This window comes from Leptodactylus fuscus, chromosome 1 (genome assembly GCF_031893055.1).
Source record: "Leptodactylus fuscus isolate aLepFus1 chromosome 1, aLepFus1.hap2, whole genome shotgun sequence".
Taxonomy (NCBI): domain Eukaryota; kingdom Metazoa; phylum Chordata; class Amphibia; order Anura; family Leptodactylidae; genus Leptodactylus; species Leptodactylus fuscus.
In genome coordinates, this window is record NC_134265.1 from 224,944,663 (window position 1) to 224,964,937 (window position 20,275).

Consider the following 20,275-nt stretch of genomic DNA (forward strand, 5'->3'; position numbering starts at 1 on the left):
GTACATTATATGTGCCCACATTATAATCTTCCCTTCCAACTGCCCCACAGTATTGTCCCTCTCCTGGTGCCCCAGTTTAAACATGAAACTGGAGCAGCTGAAGGGGGACATTAACAGTGGGAGTAGTTGGAGAGGGACAATAAATTAATGGCAGATGAAGTAGGACGTTAAACGGCGGGCAACTAGAGGGGGACATTAAACTCAGGCAGCTAGAAGCAGACATTAAACCGTAGGTGTAGCTGGAGGGGGACATTAAACTGGGGGCAACTAGAGGCGGACAGGTCCCCCTCCAGCTACTCCCAGTTGTCTCCAGTTTAATCTCCCCCAGTTTAAGGACCCCTTCAGGTCCCCTCCTCCATCTCTGCCCCCAGTTTCGTCTCCCCCAGTTTCATATCCCCTTTCATCTGCCTCCAGTATAATGACAAACATACACACACACACACACACACACACTCTCTCCCTCCTGCATCTCACATTCCCCCTCCCTTCTCTGTACCTTACACGCATCTCTTCATCTCTTCACTGCATGGGACACTGACATGCCCACCTAGTCACGTGACCATGTGATGTCACACAAGGTCCTTGAACCGTAGTGAAACGGACTGTTAAGAAAAAAAAATAACCTAGAGGGGTAGCAGCTGTCGCTGGGCCCCTGATGTCCCGGGCTCTGTGGCAGCCGCTACCCCTGCTAACCTGGTAGTTACACCACTGCTGTAAATGCATAATGTATGCATAGTATATGCTTTTGTGAAAGGCATAGATTATGCATAACATGCACATATGCATGTGTATATGCAAGTACTGTTTATTCACACACACATTACATATGCATGTGTATGTATACATTTTTAAAAATGCACATATTTGTAATGTGTGTATACATACACATATGCTTGTGCATATATAAGTATTGTTTATTCACACCTGCCATGCACATACATGCACCATGCATGCACATACAAGAAACTCGTGTAATTTTTCTATATATGTGTAAAACGTATACGCATCGGTATTTGTATATATGTGAGTAACGTGTATGTGTGTAAGGCTGGTTTCACATTTGCTAAATCCATTGTCCTGCTCCATCAAAGCAGAAAAACAATAAAATCATTGGCAGTGCCACATTCGTTGCTTGACAGACACCAATTTTATAATGGGTCCGATGGGTTTCCTTCATCATTTTATCAGAAATAATAGTACAGCTTGCTGTGCTATTTTTTTTCCAGTGATTATAACAACAATCTAAAACGTGGGCTCCTAAGAAATCCTACAATACAGATTTGAACAAAGCCTAAACGTTTATTTGTGTACAATGTATTAATAATATATATATTTGTTTTATAGATGTGTAGTTATTCGTGAAGAGGCATATGAAAGAAAAGGCACCCCTGTCTCCCATGATTATCATTTTTGGAGGATTACTAGTGGGTGCTTTTATACCTATTACATACCTTACAACTTTTGAAAAGTAGAAAGAGGGACAAAATGTGCGGCAAATTTGGCTCTGCCCACTTTTATGTTGACTCCGCCCATTCTCATTCATTTTTCTTGTGCTCCCACACAGTATTATCCTCCTACAGTCACCTGTAAATTAAGTTCCCCCTCCATCTCTCCCCCAGTTTCATATACACCCTTCATCTGCCCCTAGTTTCATGCCCCCCACCTCTGTCCCCAGTTTCATGTCCCCCCTCCATCTCTGTCCCCAGTTTCATGCGCCCGTCTCTGCCCCAGTATCATGCCATTCTCCCCCCCTTCATTTGCCCCAGTGTCATGCCGTTCTCCCCCTTCATCTGCCCCAGTGTCATGCCATTCCCCCCCTTCCTTTGCCCCAGTGTCATGCCATTCTCCCCTTCCCCCTTCATCTGCCCCAGTGTCATGCCTTTCTCCCCCCTTCATCTGCCCCAGTGTCATGCCATTCTCCCCTTCCCCCTTCATCTGCCCCAGTGTCATGCCATTCTCCCCCCTTCATCTGCTTCAGTGTCTTGCCATTCCCCCCCTTCATCTGCCCCAGTGTCATGCCGTTCTCCCCCCCTTCATCTGCTCCAGTGTCATGCTGTTCTCCCCCCTTCATCTGCCCCAGTGTCATGCTGTCCCCCCCTTCATCTGCCCCAGTGTCATGCCGTTCTCCCCCCCTTCATCTGCTCCAGTGTCATGTTGTTCTCCCCCCTTCATCTGCCCCAGTGTCATGCCGTTCTCCCCCTTCATCTGCCCCAGTGTCATGCGTTCTCCCCCTCCTTCATCTGCCTCAGTGTTATGCCGTTCTCCTCCTCTTCATCTGCTCCAGTTTCATGCTGTTTTCCCCCCTTCATCTGCTCCAGTGTCATGCCGTTCTCCCTCCCTCATCTGCCCCCAGGTTCACGGGCCCCCTACATTATGTTCCACCTTAATGTTTAACACACACAAACACACTCACATTCCATCGCTCCCCCACCGCTCTCTCCCTCATACACATAGTTGTAGGCGCGATGTGACGTCATCACATCGCGGCTACAAATGCTGGAGCTTAGCGTTAAAGCAGGAGCTGAGCTGTGACAGCTCCTGCTTTAAACGCCTATGTATTCAGGTGATGAGTTGAAATTGGGACATACCTCCTGCCGACCGGGGGACAGGACACCGAAATCGTGAGTGTCCCGCGGAAATTGGAACGGTTGGGAGGTATGCAGTAATGTTACAGTACAGGGATAATGCACACAGTGATATTGCATGAAGGTAGAATGCATAAGATAAATGTCTCAGTACAGGAATAATACATGCAGTCATTTCACAGTGCAGGGATAATTCCCCCATTGAGGTCAAAGTGAGGGATAATTCAAAGGATAATGCAAAAACATCAATGTGTACACTGTGAAAACAAAGCAAACCATATGAAGAAAATAGTTATAAAGATGTCACATGCTCCGGACAAAATATGGACAGTGTCAGTGCAGTTATAATATACAGTTGACTTGTGTGAAATATATACTTTATGGAAAAAAAAAACATCCATTTCTAAGTGGTCTTTCACATCTTGTGTGTGAGCATGGGAAACAAATACCTGATTAATCCGGATACTTTCCTAATTTAGCATTCTAAAATGAGGGTAGATGTAATCTCTCTCCAAGAACCAATCTTTTGTCCAACTATTAATGTTTAGGTTGCCAGCCATCATTTCTTACTCATTTCTCAGAGCGGCATTTAAGCACATCCAATATTCTGCAGAATAGTAATAGTTTTATTGATTCACACTTTCAGTTGATATATAAAAGATCTGCAGCTTTCCAATGTAGTAATATGGTAATCATTTCGTAGGAGATTTGAAGGGTTGATTTGAAAATCTTTCATTACCCACCCTATAAATCTTACTAGTTCAGGAATCTGGGCTGTAGGGTGCAGTGCACTGAATGACTACTTTAGTTGTGCCTTATTGCCATAGACTGAACAAATGGACAGAAAAGGGTTAAAAACAACCCAGTCCACAATTTAAAAAAAAAACAAAAAAAAAAAACACCTTGGTGCCCTCCTTTTTAAATCTTTCTGGCATGGTTCATCCATTTCGCAGTATAATTTCTGTAAATTGGCCACAGTTTCTAAGATTGCTTTATGCATACTGCGCTTTTATTGTCTGAGAAACTATCATCTGCTCTTGGAGGGTCCAGCAGAGTGCAAAAGGTGAGTGCCTTAAGGTAGGTTCACACTACTGTTATTCAAAGTCCATTGCCCTAATCTGTCACAAGATAAAAGCAACAGACCTTAAATGAAAGATGCAGATCGCACTCCTTCATCTGCATTCACCCCAATGTAAAAAGAAAAAACAAAATAAAACCGCATTTACATTTCAATTCATTATTGTAAACTGGTTGGTTGCTTTAGAAATATATTTTTCTGTCCCTTTAGAGCATTCATTTGAACTGTAAAAAAAAAAAAAAATCACGGGTGACCACCATATTCCTTATAACCATAATAACTTATAAGGAATCTGAAGCAACTCTACACTGAGGAGGGGTAACCCATAAACAGTATTTTGATGCTTAGGGCTACATTTTCTACATATTTTCATTAGTTTTAGTTAATTGAGTACAAGTACATATTGTGGACAAGGCTCAGTGCAGTATCTTGCATACCCCTCTATCTGCAACTATGTTAGGGACACAATGTCTAGACCATACCAGGGCTGGCCAAAAGTGGGTGGGGTGACATCACAAATGGATGCAAGTAGAGTGGTTCATTCAAAAAACAGGTGCATTTTTCTGGACCCTACAGTGCTCATGCCCAGGAGTACTAGTTTAAAGGGATCCTATCATTGGATATCCTTTTTTTCTCGATAACATGTCAGAATAGCCTTAAGAACGGCTATTCCTCTCCTACCTTTAGATTTACTTCTCCGTGTTGCCGTTCGGTAGAAAACTAGGTTTTCTTCGGTATGCAAATGAGTTATCTCGCAGCACTGGGGCCGTCCCCAATGCTGCAAGAGAACTCTCCAGCGACGCCGTCATCTTCTTCAGGAACCCCCCTCTCTGCGCGTCTTCTTCCCTCCTGGGTTTTCAATTATCTAGGCCTCGGGCAGAGCTGACTGCGCATACCCAAGCCACAAGAAAATGGCCGCTTACACAGCTCATAATGTAAGCAGCCATTTTCTTGTGGCCCGGGCATGCGCAGTTGGCTCTGCATGAGGCCTAGATAATTGAAAACCCTGGACGGAAGAAGACGAGCAGAGAGGGGGGTTCCTGAAGAAGATGGAGGCGTCGCTGGAGAGTTCTCTCACAGCATTGGGGACACCCCCAGTGCTGTGAGAGTACTAATTTGCATACCGAAGAAAACACGGCTTTCTACCGAACGGCGGCGCGGAGAAGACAAATAAAAGTAGGAGACGAATAGCCTTTCTTAAGGCTATTCCGATGTGTTATTGAGAAAAAAAGGGTATCCAATGATAGGATGCCTTTAAGTTGGCCTCTTTCCTTTCTTCAACAACATCAACCAGTGCAAAACAGTTATTCTATAGAAAATGCTAAGTAAACAAAAATAATATAATAAGCCTAAGGGTAAAGTTGCCTTTGTCTCCTAGAAGCAATGTGACAAAGTCTTAGCTCCATTTACATTGTCATAATGGTTTATGTTTTGTTCTTGGGAAGGGGAGCGGTTGCAATGCATTATAATGAATTTCAGGAAACTATACAGGGCCTGGCATGTCTATGTTTTTTACTGAATAGAATAGAGTAGAATGAAACAGAACAGAAACATGAAGAAGAGCAAGATTGTGAGAAGGTATACAATTTCCAGTGCACTATAAAATTATAGGGCTCTTTCTTCTCCTTTTATGTTCTTACATTATATACTGTATATTTTTGAGAACATGTTTCCTGAAAAGTATAGCAGAACATAACATACCGTAGTGAAGCACTAAAGAGGCAGACCTAAGAAACTATGCAGATTTAGCTACTATAATTGTCTAAGAAAAAAAATGTGATGTTAGAGCATAATACAAAAACAATGAATGTGAATTTGTGTTACACATAGGGTTAAAATGGATCATTGTAAAGTGGCTTTAAAGACGAGGTTGCCCATTTACAGTTGCAAAGCAAGACTTTCCCTATAAATCTTCCTCAAGTCCAATTATGGCTGACAGAATAAGTCACCTTTGTGTTCACAGAAAGGAACTAAAGATCTGAAATTTTTAGTGAGGAAATTATTCACACACCAACAAGTTCGCTTCTAAATTAAATGGCTCGGTCTCGATGTTGTCGCAGTGGAGGTGAACTACCCTTTAGGACAGGTATAGAAGTATCTTAATCAAAATCTTATAAATCATTCACATAAGGAAAGCACTGTTCTGTGACACAATATCTGGTCTTGTTGACAATAAGGTATTTCCAGCTGTAAATAATATCCATAGGAAACCAAACAATCCTAAATTTAGAATAACTCCTAGAGCAAAGAACTATTAGGCCGGGGCCCCACAGGCCAGAAACGATTTGGTATGAGGAAGGAGCAAGTTTAAAAGCTCCGAAACGCGAAGCCATTTTAATGCTTTACGTCTGCTGTATACGCATTATGGATATGATGACTACTTTTATGGGAATTGAATAAAAGTTAAATTTTATTTATCACCACTCAGCTGTTGCTGGATACAAGTTTTTCTTCATTTACAATTTTCAATGCATTTACAACACATTGACATAAATACATTAACAACCCCATAACACTATATAAAGAATCTACATATGTGACATAAAAAGTTATTTTTGCTTCAGGGTCAAGGTCAGCTTTAGTGTGTTTACACTGCTTTTTTTGTGAAGCTGTAAAAAAGCAGCCTCAAAAAGCAGCTTTGTTGGATGGTTTTCAGCACATTTTTTGATTTTTTTTTTTTTTTTTTTTTTTTTTTTTAGAAGCCCACTTAAAGCTACCCAGGCCACAGAGCAAGCAAAATGCCATCCATATTCTTCCAGGAGTCATTTTGAGCTGAATGTCTGGATCCCTCATTATTAACAGTAGTTTACACCCCTTACTATCAATAGCAACCAACAGGGTATACAGATGTCCCAGGCATGTTTTGTCAGGGCATCTACATTTTTCTTAATTTATAGGGGCAACATTGTGTTAATCAATCAATCAATCAATCACAGAGCAAATATCTATTAAGAGGCCAGGTAGAAAAGGTATAAATTAGGTGGTGCCATAAATGTGGGGGCCTGTTGAAGACAAAATGTAGTGTACCACTCCGCCAACAAAAGAAGTGCAAGATATTGTCAAGATGTCAAAGTACTTTCTTAGGCAACAATTTCAAACAGACAAATTTGTGGAAATAAATCCTACCATTTAGAGAAATGGGAAGAGGCTACCATGATTTGAGCACAAGGTAGTCATGTATATTAACAGGAACCTCAGGGACTTCAAGCTATTTAAATTGAGTAACCACCTCTAGAAGTATATAGAGAGTCTGCTGTGAATAGTACCAATGGAAGAAGGAAACATATTCTATTTAGTCCAATTCACCCAAAAGGAATCTAGGGAATGTCTATTGTCAGTGAAGTACAAGTGTATGGTCGGTGTACTGTCAGTATATAGGAACACATTTTCCTGTTAAGTGTGTGTCAGATAGCCGGTGCTATCAATATCAGGGGTAATAAAAGTGGTGATAATGAGCAAGCTTGCAGGGTTCCCCTCTCTGAGGTATGTTCTCACCAAGCTCAAGGTTTCACATATAGTGGAAATTTTGCTCTGAATTGAAGTACAAAATACAGCATGGTAGTAGTGTTAGGGAATAATCTGTGAATATTAATATCACTGCTCTGCATAGACATAAATCTGTTTTGATCCGGATGGATAAGAGAAAGGGTAACCTGGTTCAACCTTATGGTTAATATTTTGGTAAGAACTTTAATGTCAGATTTAAGAAAAGAGATGGGGTGATAAGATTCAGAAGTGGATGGGTCTTTCCCTGGTTTCAATGAAACAATAAGTGCTTTACGCATGGATTCAGGCAATATGCCCCATTCCAGAGCAGTAGTGTATAGTTTCTGAAGACTGGGTTTGGTACCAATGACACCTAGACCATACAGGCCAAGTGTTTTCCAGATGATAGGATTTGGATCGCCTGCTCTTTATTGGCCTCAGTGAAAGCCTGAGCAGCAGTGGTGCCACAGGGGACCCTCATAAATGATTTTATGGAGGTTTTAAGCTCGCTGAGCAGATTGCAGCTTTACTACAATGTCAAAACACTTTGCGAAGTTGGAATGGTGATTTAAACCACAGCATATCTGTCTTTTGCTGCAACAAAAAGATTATCACAGTTGAAGGCATGGTGGGTAAAGGCAGCTGAAAGATTACAATCTATAAGACTTCATTTTGTCTTCAAAGCCAGGCTAATAAACAATACTTCAAAGATTCCTACCTCTACATTAGTGCAATGGGTGCTAATGTAGAGGGAACTAATGTGTTAAGTCTTCGACTGTATACCAAGTTTCTATCCAATGCATGTTAATAACAGTACATACAGCCACTTAAAGCTACCTAAACGTTCAAACATCTTCCGATTTTCTGCCATAATTTGTAATATAGTGTATATATAGTAATGTAGTATATATCATCACATATGAGTTTTTTTTGTCAGCATTTCTTACATTATTAACATATTTTGCCCCCTTTCCATGAAATCCTGTGCTGAAATCCACCTTTTTGTGTCCCTTCTGTATTGATGGTTTCACTCACTGCTTATCACCGCGGCACGGATGTACAAGTGTCACTTCAAACATTTTAACACTTCCAATAATGATTCTAGTGTGACATGAAAGATGAGTCACAACACCGTCTGGATTAGGAGCAACTGCAGCTGCGTATACATATGCCACTCCTAACTGTGTTTTTAACTGGTGGTATCTCTAGAAAACACAGGAAATTGTGATATTGGAATCATATGAAAATGGAGAATCTCTTCTTTAATATGACATCAAAACCATTAAGCTTTATAATTTTTAAAATGCCTGAGATATACTGTAGATACTTCTGCTTCCCTGGATTATACAATAGAGATAGTCCTAAATTATCACAGCATTTTACAAAGGGGAATGGTCTCTTCAAACTGCTGTATCTCTAGTTTTATACCACCTAGAAAACAGATGCATATATTATTGATATCTCAGGTAGTTTATAGCTAGTACTGCAGTCATCAGAAATTTATTATGTAAATTAGCTGAAAAGGGCAATAGGGACTTTTATACCCCACCCTGCGAGTGTTTCGCTCTCTGCTGTAGACATAGTATGACAAAGAAGATGATGGCACTCAAACAATGGAGGTGGAGCAGTGTGGTGGTTATCTAGAGCAGAGAATGAAGCCCCAGCAGGAGAAGAAATTCCCCTAAAGCCATTTTTAGCTAATTTACATAATAATAAAATTCTGAAAATGGTCTGCAGTGAAGAATAAGAAAGGCATCTTGGAAAGTGTAGAATTAGCTTAGTTTGATACAGATTTTCCTGCTGACATATTCCATTTAATACAAATCCTGCCATGCCATAGTGATGCTGTCAGTTTGGGTCAATTGATGGATGGAGGGACATGATGTGGTTGTATTATAGACCATGTAACACATCACAGCTATCTGAATTACGTTCTAAAGGCACACAGCACTTCTTAAAAATAAAAGTAGGTATGTGCAGCATAAATTTTTGGAGGTCTCCTTGGAAAGACAATGGTCTTTTTACCTCAACGATGGGATGGCTTACAATAAAAATTACTGTGTCTACCTTCTGTTCTTGTCTCACATTGGATGAGATAAGATGGACTTTGCCCACATTAGCATCTTTTCTATTTTGCCAGAATTTGGTTGTTTTTTTAGTACTATTCTTGCTTCCAAAACACCAAAATCCTGACCCCGTAAGCATGTCAAGATTTGTTAAGATCGGTTTATAAATGGAAGTCATGGTGCTACTATACACAGAGTTTAACCTACAATATTTCATTCCATACAACTATAACACACAGGAACAGGTTAACATTTTTAAATCAGTAAATGCTGTAAAGATGAATCCTGAAGTGCTAGAAGCCCTAGCAACAGCATAGTTACATGCTTACTTAGCTGCTGTATCTCAGCATGAACAAAGGGGCGAGAATGCGATTTGAACAAGAAAAAAATGGGGAAAAAAATAAAAATACATTGGCTGCTGCCTGTTCAGAATAAAGTGAGAAATCTGAAGTGGGTGAGTCATATTACTATTTACATGCTAATGACACCTTTTAAAGCTGATTATATATATATATATATATATATATATACATATACATATACACACACACACATATATACACATACTGTATATATAAAGCGTATGTATATATACTGCACTCTAACATAAGCGTTGCACATATCACTTTGCACACTAATACTGCCTGATACATGATGGATAATATGATTCATACATTGACAGATCGTGTAGACATCATTTATTTATATACTAATTAGATTACCATGGAACATGAATAGATATGTTCACACCAAGTAATTCACTAATTAGGCTTTCAGGAAGAACTGGAGGACGTCATATTGTCAGACTATGCATCTGTAGAATTCATTATTAGTTATCTATGGAAAATCTCACTACTATATAGCACTTTCATTAAAGAGACATTCTAGCCATATGGTACCCTGAAACAGAATATGAACATATTGTACAATGAACAAGAGGCTTAAAAGGAGTCTGTCATCAGACTGAAGCACATTATAGCAGCATCACCAGGCTCATCTGAAAGGGACATCTTTTTCTCCATAAAAACTTTTGCCTGCTTTGCTGAGATATTCATCTTTTTTCATAATATGAAATGAGAGCACCAAGGGCGTCTTTGTTGCTCCAAACTGCTACTTTCTACATTGCTCTAATACACTATGCTTCCCCCCTCCCTTCATTGAGTGACAGGGTCAAGAAGATTTAATGGAATCTCACCTGGCCTTGTGTTCTCACTTTCACACCAGTGTATTAGAGCGGTGTGAGGAGTAGCAGTCTTCAGCATCTGAACTACCCTCCATGCTCCAGATTGCTCATTTTCATATTGTGAAATAAATTAATATCTTGTTTTGGCAAAGGCGGCACAAATTTTCATGGGGATAAATATGCTTCATTCAGGTGAGCCTGACCTATATAGCCAAGCTGCTATTATAATATGCTTCACCCTGGTGACAGACTCCCTTTAAAGGGATCCTATCATTGGATGCCCTTTTTTTCTGAATAACACGTAGGAATAGCCTTAAGAAATGCTATTCTTCTTCTACCTTTAGATGTCTTCTCCGCGTTGCCATCCCGGTTTTCGTCAGTATGCAAATGAATTCTCTTGCGGCACTGGGGGAAGTCCCCAGTGCTCAAACAGCACTGGGGGCGTCCCCAATGCTGCGAGAGAACTCTCCAGTAACACCTCCATCTTCTTCTGGAACACCCTCTCCCTGTGTCTTCTTCCGTCCTGGTTTTCAATCTTCTAGGTATACGCTGTTGGCTCAGCCATCGAGCCTCAGGCAGAGCAGACTGCCCACGGCCACAAGAAAATGTCTGTTTACAACTGCTTACTGAGTAAGTGGCCACAAGAAAATGGCAGCTTGTACAGCTTACTGTGTAAGTGGTCATTTTCTTGTGGCTGCGGGCATAAGCTGTCGGCTCTGCCTGAGGCCCGAAGGCAGAGCCGACTGCACATGCCTAGAAGATTGAAACCCAGGACGGAAGAAGACACAAGGAGAGGGCGTTCCAGAAGAAGATAGAGGCGTCGCTGGAGATTTCTCTTGCGGCATTGGGGACCGCCCCCCAGTGCTGCAAGAGAACTCATTTGCATACCGAAGAAAACCGGGATTTCTACCAAAGGGCAGCGCGGAGAAAACATCTAAAGGTAGGAGAAGAATAGCCTTTCTTAAGGCTATTCCTACATGTTAGTTAGAAAAAAAGGGTATCCATTGATAGGATCTCTTTAATGTTTTTGTTGTTCAAAGGTGAACTTATACTTTAGAAAAAAAAATAGATACACAATCAGTTAAAGCCATAGTTGGCTTAATAAATGATTTTTACAGTGGGTGTCCCTGCATCTTTCACTTGTGATCAGACAGCAAATGCGCTCCCTGCCCTCCAGTACTTTTTTACAACAATTCCTCAATGTTTAGCTCTCATCTGTCCCATGAACACCCTGCCTCCAGTTGGGTTAATGTCATGTGTCCTAGTATGCTGCTAAATATGTGACTGGAACACTGCTTGTCTTCATAAGGAGTCAAAGAAAGGACCATGTTTCAAGGCTATCCAGTGTTTTTTTGGTTTTGTTTTTTTTAAATATGGGTAAATAACTACCCCTCACTGTGAGCAGTGCAGCCAGCAAACAAAACATCACAGCAGCATGTGACCTCAAATGTGGAAGTGAATTAATAACCGATTTCTTTGCAGGGAAGAGTGGAGAAAGGAAGGGTACACACAGCGAGAACAGGCAGATGAATCATGGGAAATGTAGTTGATTCATTGAATGAAAATAACAGTGATACAAGAAACAGCAAGTAAAATAAAGCCAAGCAAAGGATGCATAAGGGAATAGTGAGTGTTTAGCACTGCTATGGATGTATTGGAATTTGGCTAATTCTGTAAGCCTGCATCTTAGAAAACTACTGTTCTGGATGAAATTTAGAAAATGATATGGTGACAGTTGATAAAGGGCTTGAAGTTTCTCAGATTAATAATAATAAATCTAGGTTCTGTGGTATGAAAAAAGGTGTCCCATCAACCTGATCCTTTTGTCTCTCCTGTTAAGGCACTCTCCCAGGTTCAACTGCCAAAGTAAAGAGAAGCAGGTATAAAAGACAACCCTGTCGGGTTCCTTTTTCAGGGGCAAAGGAAAGGGCCAGAATGGTCAAGGGCCATAGTCACTAATCAACCCAGCCAACTTAGAGATGAGCAAGTACTATTTGAAACTCCTGTTTCAAATAGCACACACCCATAGGAATGAATGGACGCAGCCGGCACGCAGGGGGTTAAGCGGCCGGCCGCCAGCAAAGTCTGCGTGCCAGCCGCTTCCATTCATTCCTATGGGTGCATGCTATTTGTAATGGCCGTTTCGAATAGTACTCGCTCATCAATCCCAGGATCACCAGAGAATGCTCAGAAATCACCATTTCCTTAGTGGTGTGGGAAGCACAGTCTAGGGCAGAGGAAAGTTAGAATATATTCACTTCTCAGCCATGTATTATGGGCATGTGATTAATGAGTAAACACTCTCTCCTCCAGATTTCTGTAATTCCAGGAGTCCTTTAACACTATATAATCCACTAAAACGCAGACAGCTTTACCTAGTGACTTGTGATGGATTACCCTATTTCCCAAGTTTCTCCTATTCTCCCTCACATAAGGCACCGTGTTGAACTCGCTCACTACTAAATGACGCACACATTGATCTGTTAAACAGTAGACTGGTGAGGGCTGATGGAATACAGAGTTGTTATAATTTGGCTTGTATGTATTATAAAGTATTAAGTCATCGGTAAGGGATCTCAAGTGTATATATTCTAAACTGTGTTCTACATTACCGTCATGGTGGACAATCTCATGCTGAATGTTCCTATGTAGCAAAATAAGTACTTCTGCCCTCCAATGTACAGTAGGGGAGGAGCAGATGAGATGCGCCCACAAATGCTTCATGCACCACTATGAGGGGAGTCTCCTAGTACAGGGCCATATCAGTATTTAAACATGATGCAACACCATGAGGCATCTGATGGAGGAAGGGTTAACGGCATCTGTTGGAGTCACCCATGGAGCTTTCTCATTGCTCAGAACATGATAAAAGCCGCACTGTCCAGGAGAACAATTGCTATACACTCCATTGTAAGCTTGTGCAAACAGACTTCATGTTTTTCCCCACACAGCAAAGCCTCTTACTACTTTTGATAATACATATAAAAGAAAAAAAAAAGAAATAATGCTAACTCCCAGTGTGGCATTCCCCAGGAAGCTGACATATTTGGGAGGAAAGTATGTACTAACTGGTCCACCCCTATGAAGTCATGAACATACAAAAACCAGGACTACCATTTCTGTATAGGAGGAAGACTATAGAAGGAGGCAGTTAGTATCAAACTGTCTATCCCCCTAAGGAAGTGCCTTAAACATGGAAAATAAAAAGAGAGAGGTCACTGGGGAGGACTCTTCTTGGTGCACTCTGCTGAGCCAGAAACTTATGATGTCAGAGTTTCATCTTAGTATTGAAGTGTTTAAAAGCCTATGAAACAGCCTGAATTGAGTAATGTCCAAGCACCTGACAATGACCTAGTGGGGCAATCTGCAGGTCTGGAGCATTTAGCAGGCAAAGATCAGAGGCCAGCCTCTGCGCCCTTTCCACCTTGCACCTGCTTAAGATATCTTCAGTTCACAGAAGCTCACAATATGCAGCTTAGCTTATATCTCAACTAAGGTCTTCAACTTTCAATGTCAACTGCTTGTTCTCCAGCAAGATATAATTCGGTCTGCTTCTGTACATATCCACTACTGTGTCTGTGGCTACGTTTTGCAACCTCATTTTGTTCACTTTGTTCATAATGATCAGAGTATCAGGTAAGATCAGCTCTGCCAAGTTGTTAGCCGACCTTTAATTAAGCTGCCAGGTATTGGCGTCATCTTATCTATCAAACCCATTCTCTGATGGGGATGTTGAGCCTCCACAATGATGCACAGAGACACCCAACTTATCTGTTGCACCAGAGGAGATTTTGGGCATCTGTTCCCTTTACTCGGTCTCTCTATATTCCAGACAAAACAGTCCATATGTGGGGCTCCACCAACAAGGGTCACAGAGAACTGGAGCTCACCAAGGCACATTTGTACATGGTGGCACCAGATCCAGAAAATAATGTACATTTTACTGTGTAATAAGTTACCTGCAACACCAATCATTTCCTAGTACATACTATGCACATTATTACAATATCCCCTACCCCAAGTGGGTGTGATTCTGATGAAAAGTTTACTAAAATAATAGATTAATAATCATAAAACTAGATTGTATATAGGAGATCAGAATACTTGATTGTTTTCCCCCCAAAACACTGCCACTCTTGATCACAGGCTGAGTCTAGCATTTCAGGTAAGCACATTTCAACTTGCATTTTGGTCTAGTCTCAACAACTTCATTCTTTTGATATTCAGTACAGGTAATAAGTACAGTACATGTAGCAGAAAATAAGGGGAAAAAGTGAAACCAAGCCAAACACAAATATAGCGCATTATATTGCATTGCTTTTACAATAGGGAGAACACTAATATATAGTGGTGTTTAGGCCCTGTCCTAATAATTTAGCGTAGGTTTCCCAAAAGAGCTTTCTAGAATAAGACATACGTCGACATCAAGGATCTTTCTTTAAAAAAAACCAAAAAACAATAAATGATATACCTCAAACTCCAGGTAGTGATCTTTCATCTTGTATTCATCTATTTCCTTGGCCTTCACCTTCTTGTCAGGTGGATATGAGCGATGCTCAGCCAGTTCAGTGGAGATTTGTTTGAGTTTGGTTTCATGTGATTTCAGCTGTTCATCCTGGAAAGAGATGAGCTCACAGTTATTTTACTAAAATGATGTCAGAAAATGCATGGCGCTTATTCAAGTAATACCGGGGTACCATACAATGCAGCATTGTTTATTTACTGGTAGAGACAGAACTCCAGTCTGATAAGAAAATGGTTTGTTACATTTTCTCACTCTTAAAAGGGGAAAAACAAACAATAACATTTGCTGAAACTGAACAATCCCTTTAAGAAAGAATAGTGTATGCCTCAGCATTTCTCAAGCCGTTTTGGTGAAGAAGCAAGAACTCCTTCAGTATAGGAGCTACAAGAGTCAAAGTGAAACACAAATATCTTGTCTGGGCACAAAAACTGTGCTGAAAAAAATTGGTTTATATTCGAGTATATACGGTAATTGTTTGTTAATAGAATGGTTACAGAAATTCCCTGTTGGTGGGCAAGCTAAATGGGAGAAGGATTAGGTCCCATATCAGATGAGCAATACAATGAAGTGTTAGAGCTCACTCCCACTCTGTCTCGGAGACTTTCCCAGATTTATATACTCCACAGAGCGCATAGGATGCTTACCCTATTGCATAGGATAGAGTTGAGGGCGGACTCCCACTGTCATAAATGCAAGAGAGAGGACACTTGGAAGATTCCAGAAGGAGGTCCTTGAAATGATTAGAGGTATATATGGGGTAAATGTACTTCTGGAGTCCAGACAGTGTCTTTTAGGGATGTTGGGAATGGAGGATTTAGATGATAATGTGGGTCTAGTGATTCAGCAGATCCAGTACCAGGCATGAAAAATTATAGCTTGATAGATTCATGCTGATCCACCTACCATGAGATAATTAATTTCTAAGAAGAACTCTATCATTAGACTGGAGTGGGGAGTACTTTAACATAAAGCAATATCTAAATTTGAGGCTTTATAGGGACAGTGGCTGGATACTCCAGGCTTCATGATCAGACCCTACTGGGTATACGGAGTAGTGTTAACTACACATTCTTGGCAATTCTTTCTTCCGGATAACATTGGGTGACATATATATGAGGTATATGACCTGCTTGTCGGTGACCCTGCTTGTGTGCCAAAGGTCATCAAACTGGCTGCTGTGAGGGAAAATAAACTAATTACTAGGTGGAATAGGGGGAAGTGGGTTGCGGGTAGTATATTGTATATTTCATTCTCTGGCTCATCCTTAGAAGCCTTCCTGCTATAATTAGTTGCTCCTGATAGAATTGGGTATTTTATTTTTAAGATTTTGTTTTGCTGATGCAAGAAGGGGTTATGTTTATAACTCTTCATAGGACACCTTCTAGGGAAAAAAAAATTACACATAAGTGTACAAAATGTGATAAAAGGGGAAGGGCTGGATAGCTACTGGATGGAGATTATACATATAAACAATAGTTTACTGTAGATATGTATAACACCAACCCCTTGATTATGTGTATTGGGACTTAAGGAAAAGATATAATTTAGTAAAAAAATAAAAATAAAATCATAATTTAATAAAAATATTATAGCTTTTTTTTTCTTCTTAAACTTTCAGCCAGAAAAATTATTTTTAGGCTGATATCCCATGTTGCGGAAACGCAGCTTTTTTTGTTGCAGATTTTGTTGTGGTTTTTTGAGCCAAAGCCATGAGTGGCTTGAGCAGAAGGTAGAAATATAAGAGCTTCTTTAAATTTCCTGAAGCATTTACTAAAGGAGTGTAGTAACTATAAAAATAAAGCTGTATCTCTGGTTGTGTACCACCAGCTTTCATGTGCTGCCAAGACTGAAGTACTACTAGGGCTGGCCGATTAATCAAAAAATAAAAGAAACCAAACATCAGTCAGGATAACTGAAGTGATTTTGTTCAAGCCAGATATTTTGGGTCGGTTATTACAATATTTGCAGTTTCGGTCGGACCAAACACGTCCAAACTGAAAATGCTATTAGACTCTGCAGACTTTTCACATCCCAGACTATAATAAGAAGAGACCCAGGGGAGGTGATCAAATATAACAAACAGTGTTAGTTTCCTCTCTTGTGAAAATCCCTGCTGTCTTTGGCACTTCCGGCTGATGTCAGGGACTGCTGAGTGGCAAGATTGGGCCTCACGTGGCGTTGCACCTCTTATATCTATGCATGACAATGTGATGCTGAGGCCCAAACAGCGGTCCCTGACATCAGCTAGAAAATACCAGGCAGTTGCGCTGGAGAGTTGAGTAACATTTTTTTATGTTTGATCCCCTCACCTGGTCCGTCCTACGCTATTTATACTCTGGGATCTGAAGAGTTCTCAGAGTAGAGTAGCAGTTTTGGTCTGGCACTGTTCAGTCCTAATGAAACTACCGGGCAAACAAAATGGATATCCTGGGGTGGGAGGGTTGCTCAACACTAGCATGACCAAAATAATTGCCATTAATTGTAAATGAGGTAATATGCCCAATTGGTCACAGTCTGGAATGTGATTTTATATGCTGCATGAACTGGCAAAATCTCTGCTATCTTATGATACCAGAACCATTGGCATAGATACAAAAATGAAAAGACACAGCTGTTTGAGGTAACAATCCCTCCTTTGGTAAATGCTTTAGCTCTTCATATTTACAATACAAATGTATATGGACCTTCCCTAGTAACAGCTCAGTCAGAGGGATGCTAGGGAGAATGTTACAGCCAGTTTTATAAAAAAAAAAAAAAAAAAAAAAGAAGTTATATAGCATAATAAAGTATATTACAAAAATGGTCATCAAACACCCCCTGACACAGTAGCGAAAATAAATAAATGGGAGTTACCCTTTAAATATTGGACTTCACCCAATAGTCTACATGGAAAGCCTGCATTAAATCACTATTATGGAGCCTTGTTAGTCCATTAGTACAGCTTGTGTATCCCAAGAGGTGGGAGTTATGGATTAGTTTTCTTCTCGCCCGATGTGTTCCACTAATCACTTCCTGTTTGGGAGGTGTAGGACTTAGAGTTTGAGTATTTAGATAGATTGGTTAATTGTATTTCTGTTGTATAGCAGAAGGCTAACAGGAATTATGGTTAGAATTAAAATAATAAGTGTAAGAGTAAGGCTGAGGCCCCACACTGTGAATACCACAGCAGAAAAAAAACACTGCGTATTACCTGCAAAGTGGATGGGATTCTGGCTAATCCCATCCACACATTACAGAAAAATATCTGCAGTGGAAATGCTGAGATTTTAAAAACGGTTGTGTTTTTGTAAACCGTAGCATGTCAATTACACCCACGGAAAGGCTGGTGTTTTCTGTATAGGTATATTACAGACAAAAAAGGAAAACTCTGCAGACTTTCTGTGAAAAGTCTGTGGTGGAATTGCATCACTTTTTTAAGCAGTGTTTTTTCGGCTGCGGCTCCCTACCTGGGGCCTTAGCTTAATAGGGTGGGGTTAGTTTGGTAGGGCACTAGGTACTGTATAGTTCAGTGCCTTCTGTTTGCTTGTACAGTGTTGGCCAAAAGTATTGGCACCCCTGCAATTCTGTCAGATAATACTCGTGTTCTTCCAAAAAATGATTGCAAGCACAAACTCTTTGGTATTAATATCTTCATTTATTTTGCTTGCAATGAAAAAACACAAAAGAGAATGAAAAAAGTGTCAAATCATTGATCATTTTACACAAAACTCCATAAATGGGCCGGACAAAAGTATTGGAACCCTCAGCCTAATACTTGGTAGCACAACCTTTAGACAAAATAACTGTGAACAACCGCTTCCGGTAACCAACAATGAGTTTCTTACAATGCTCTGCTGGAATGTTAGACCATTCTTCTTTGGCAAACTGCTCCAGGTCCCTGAGATGTGAAGGGGGCCTTCTCCAAACTGCCATCAAGAGATCTCTCCACAGGTGTTCTATGGGATTCAGGTCTGGACTCATTGCTGGCCACTTTAGAAGTCTCCAGTGCCTTCTCTCAAACCATTTTCTAGTGCTTTTTGGGTCATTGTCCTGCTGGAAGACCCATGACCTCTGAGGGAGACCCAGCATTCTCACACTGAGCCCTACATTATGCTGCAAAATTTGTTGGTAGTCTTCAGACTTCATAATGCCATGCACATGGTCAAGAAGTCCAGTGCCAGAGGCAGCAAGCAAACCCCAAAACATCAGGGAACCTCCGCCATGTTTGACTGTAGGGACCTTGTTCTTTTCTTTGAAGGCCTCTTTTTTTTTTCCCTGTAAACTCTATGTTGATGCCTTTTCCCAAAAAGCTCCACTTTTATCTCATCTGACCAGAGAACATTCTTCCAAAACATTTTTGGCTTTCTGAGGTAAGTTTTGGAAAACTCCAGCCTGGCTTTTTTATGTCTCTGGGTAAGAAGTAGGGTCTTCCTGAGTATCCTACTATACAGTCCCTTTTCATTCAGATGCTGACGGATAGTACGGGTTGACACTGTTGTACCCTCGGACTGCAGGGCAGCTTGAACTTGTTTGGATGTTAGTCGAGGTTCTTTATCCACCATCCACACAGGAACATTCAGGTCTTTGGAGATGGACTTGTAGCCTTGAGATTGCTCATGCTTCCTCACAATTTTGCTTCTCAAGTCCTCAGACAGTTCTTTGGTCTTATTTCTTTTCTCTATGCTCAATGTGGTACACACAAGGACACAGGACAGAGGTTGAGTCAACTTTAATCCATTTCAACTGGCTGCAAGTGTGATTTAGTTATTGCCACCACCTGTTAGGTGCCTCAGGTAAGTAATAGGTGCTGTTAATTACACAAATTAGAGAAGCATCACATGATTTTTCAAACAGTGCCAATACTTTTGTCCACCCCCTTTTTATGTTTGGTGTGGAATTATATCCAATTTGGCTTTTTGACAATTCTTTTTGTGGTTTTCAATTGAAGACAAATTAAATGAAGATAATAATACCAAAGAATTTATAGAAGAAGAAAGAAAATGGAAGAAAATGAGTATTATCTGACAGAATTGCAGGGGTGCCAATACTTTTGGCCAACACTGTATGCATTTGAAATAAGGCTGGGCTTTATATTCTTGATGGTTTGAAACATCAACATAATATATGTCTGAACATTCTATATAGGTGCCATGTATAGGTAAGATTCTGTAGGACAAATTCAGCAAGAGAATCGCTATGTTCCCTTGAAGAAAACCTGCTTTGACTTGAAATATTGCGTTAATTGGCAGAAGGCCTTGATTTTATGAAAATAAGCGCTGCCCATAATTTGATGACTTAATGGAATGTTAGTTAGGGCTGGGTGGTAAAGAGTAAAGAAGGTTATATATGTTTAGTTTTTTTTTTACCTTAAGA

At 40.4% G+C, this 20,275-nt stretch overlaps 1 protein-coding gene across 5 annotated transcripts in view; it reads right to left on the reverse strand.

Moving 5' to 3' along the window:
* Nucleotides 1-20,275, reverse strand: part of PSD3 (pleckstrin and Sec7 domain containing 3) — a 396,137-nt gene that overhangs the window by 15,374 nt on the left and 360,488 nt on the right. For all 5 annotated transcript variants that reach the window (XM_075283716.1, XM_075283717.1, XM_075283718.1 and 2 more), the window contains one exon: nt 14,870-15,013. In XM_075283716.1, coding sequence (XP_075139817.1) covers nt 14,870-15,013 — 144 coding nt within the window. The remainder of the gene's footprint in view (nt 1-14,869; nt 15,014-20,275) is intronic.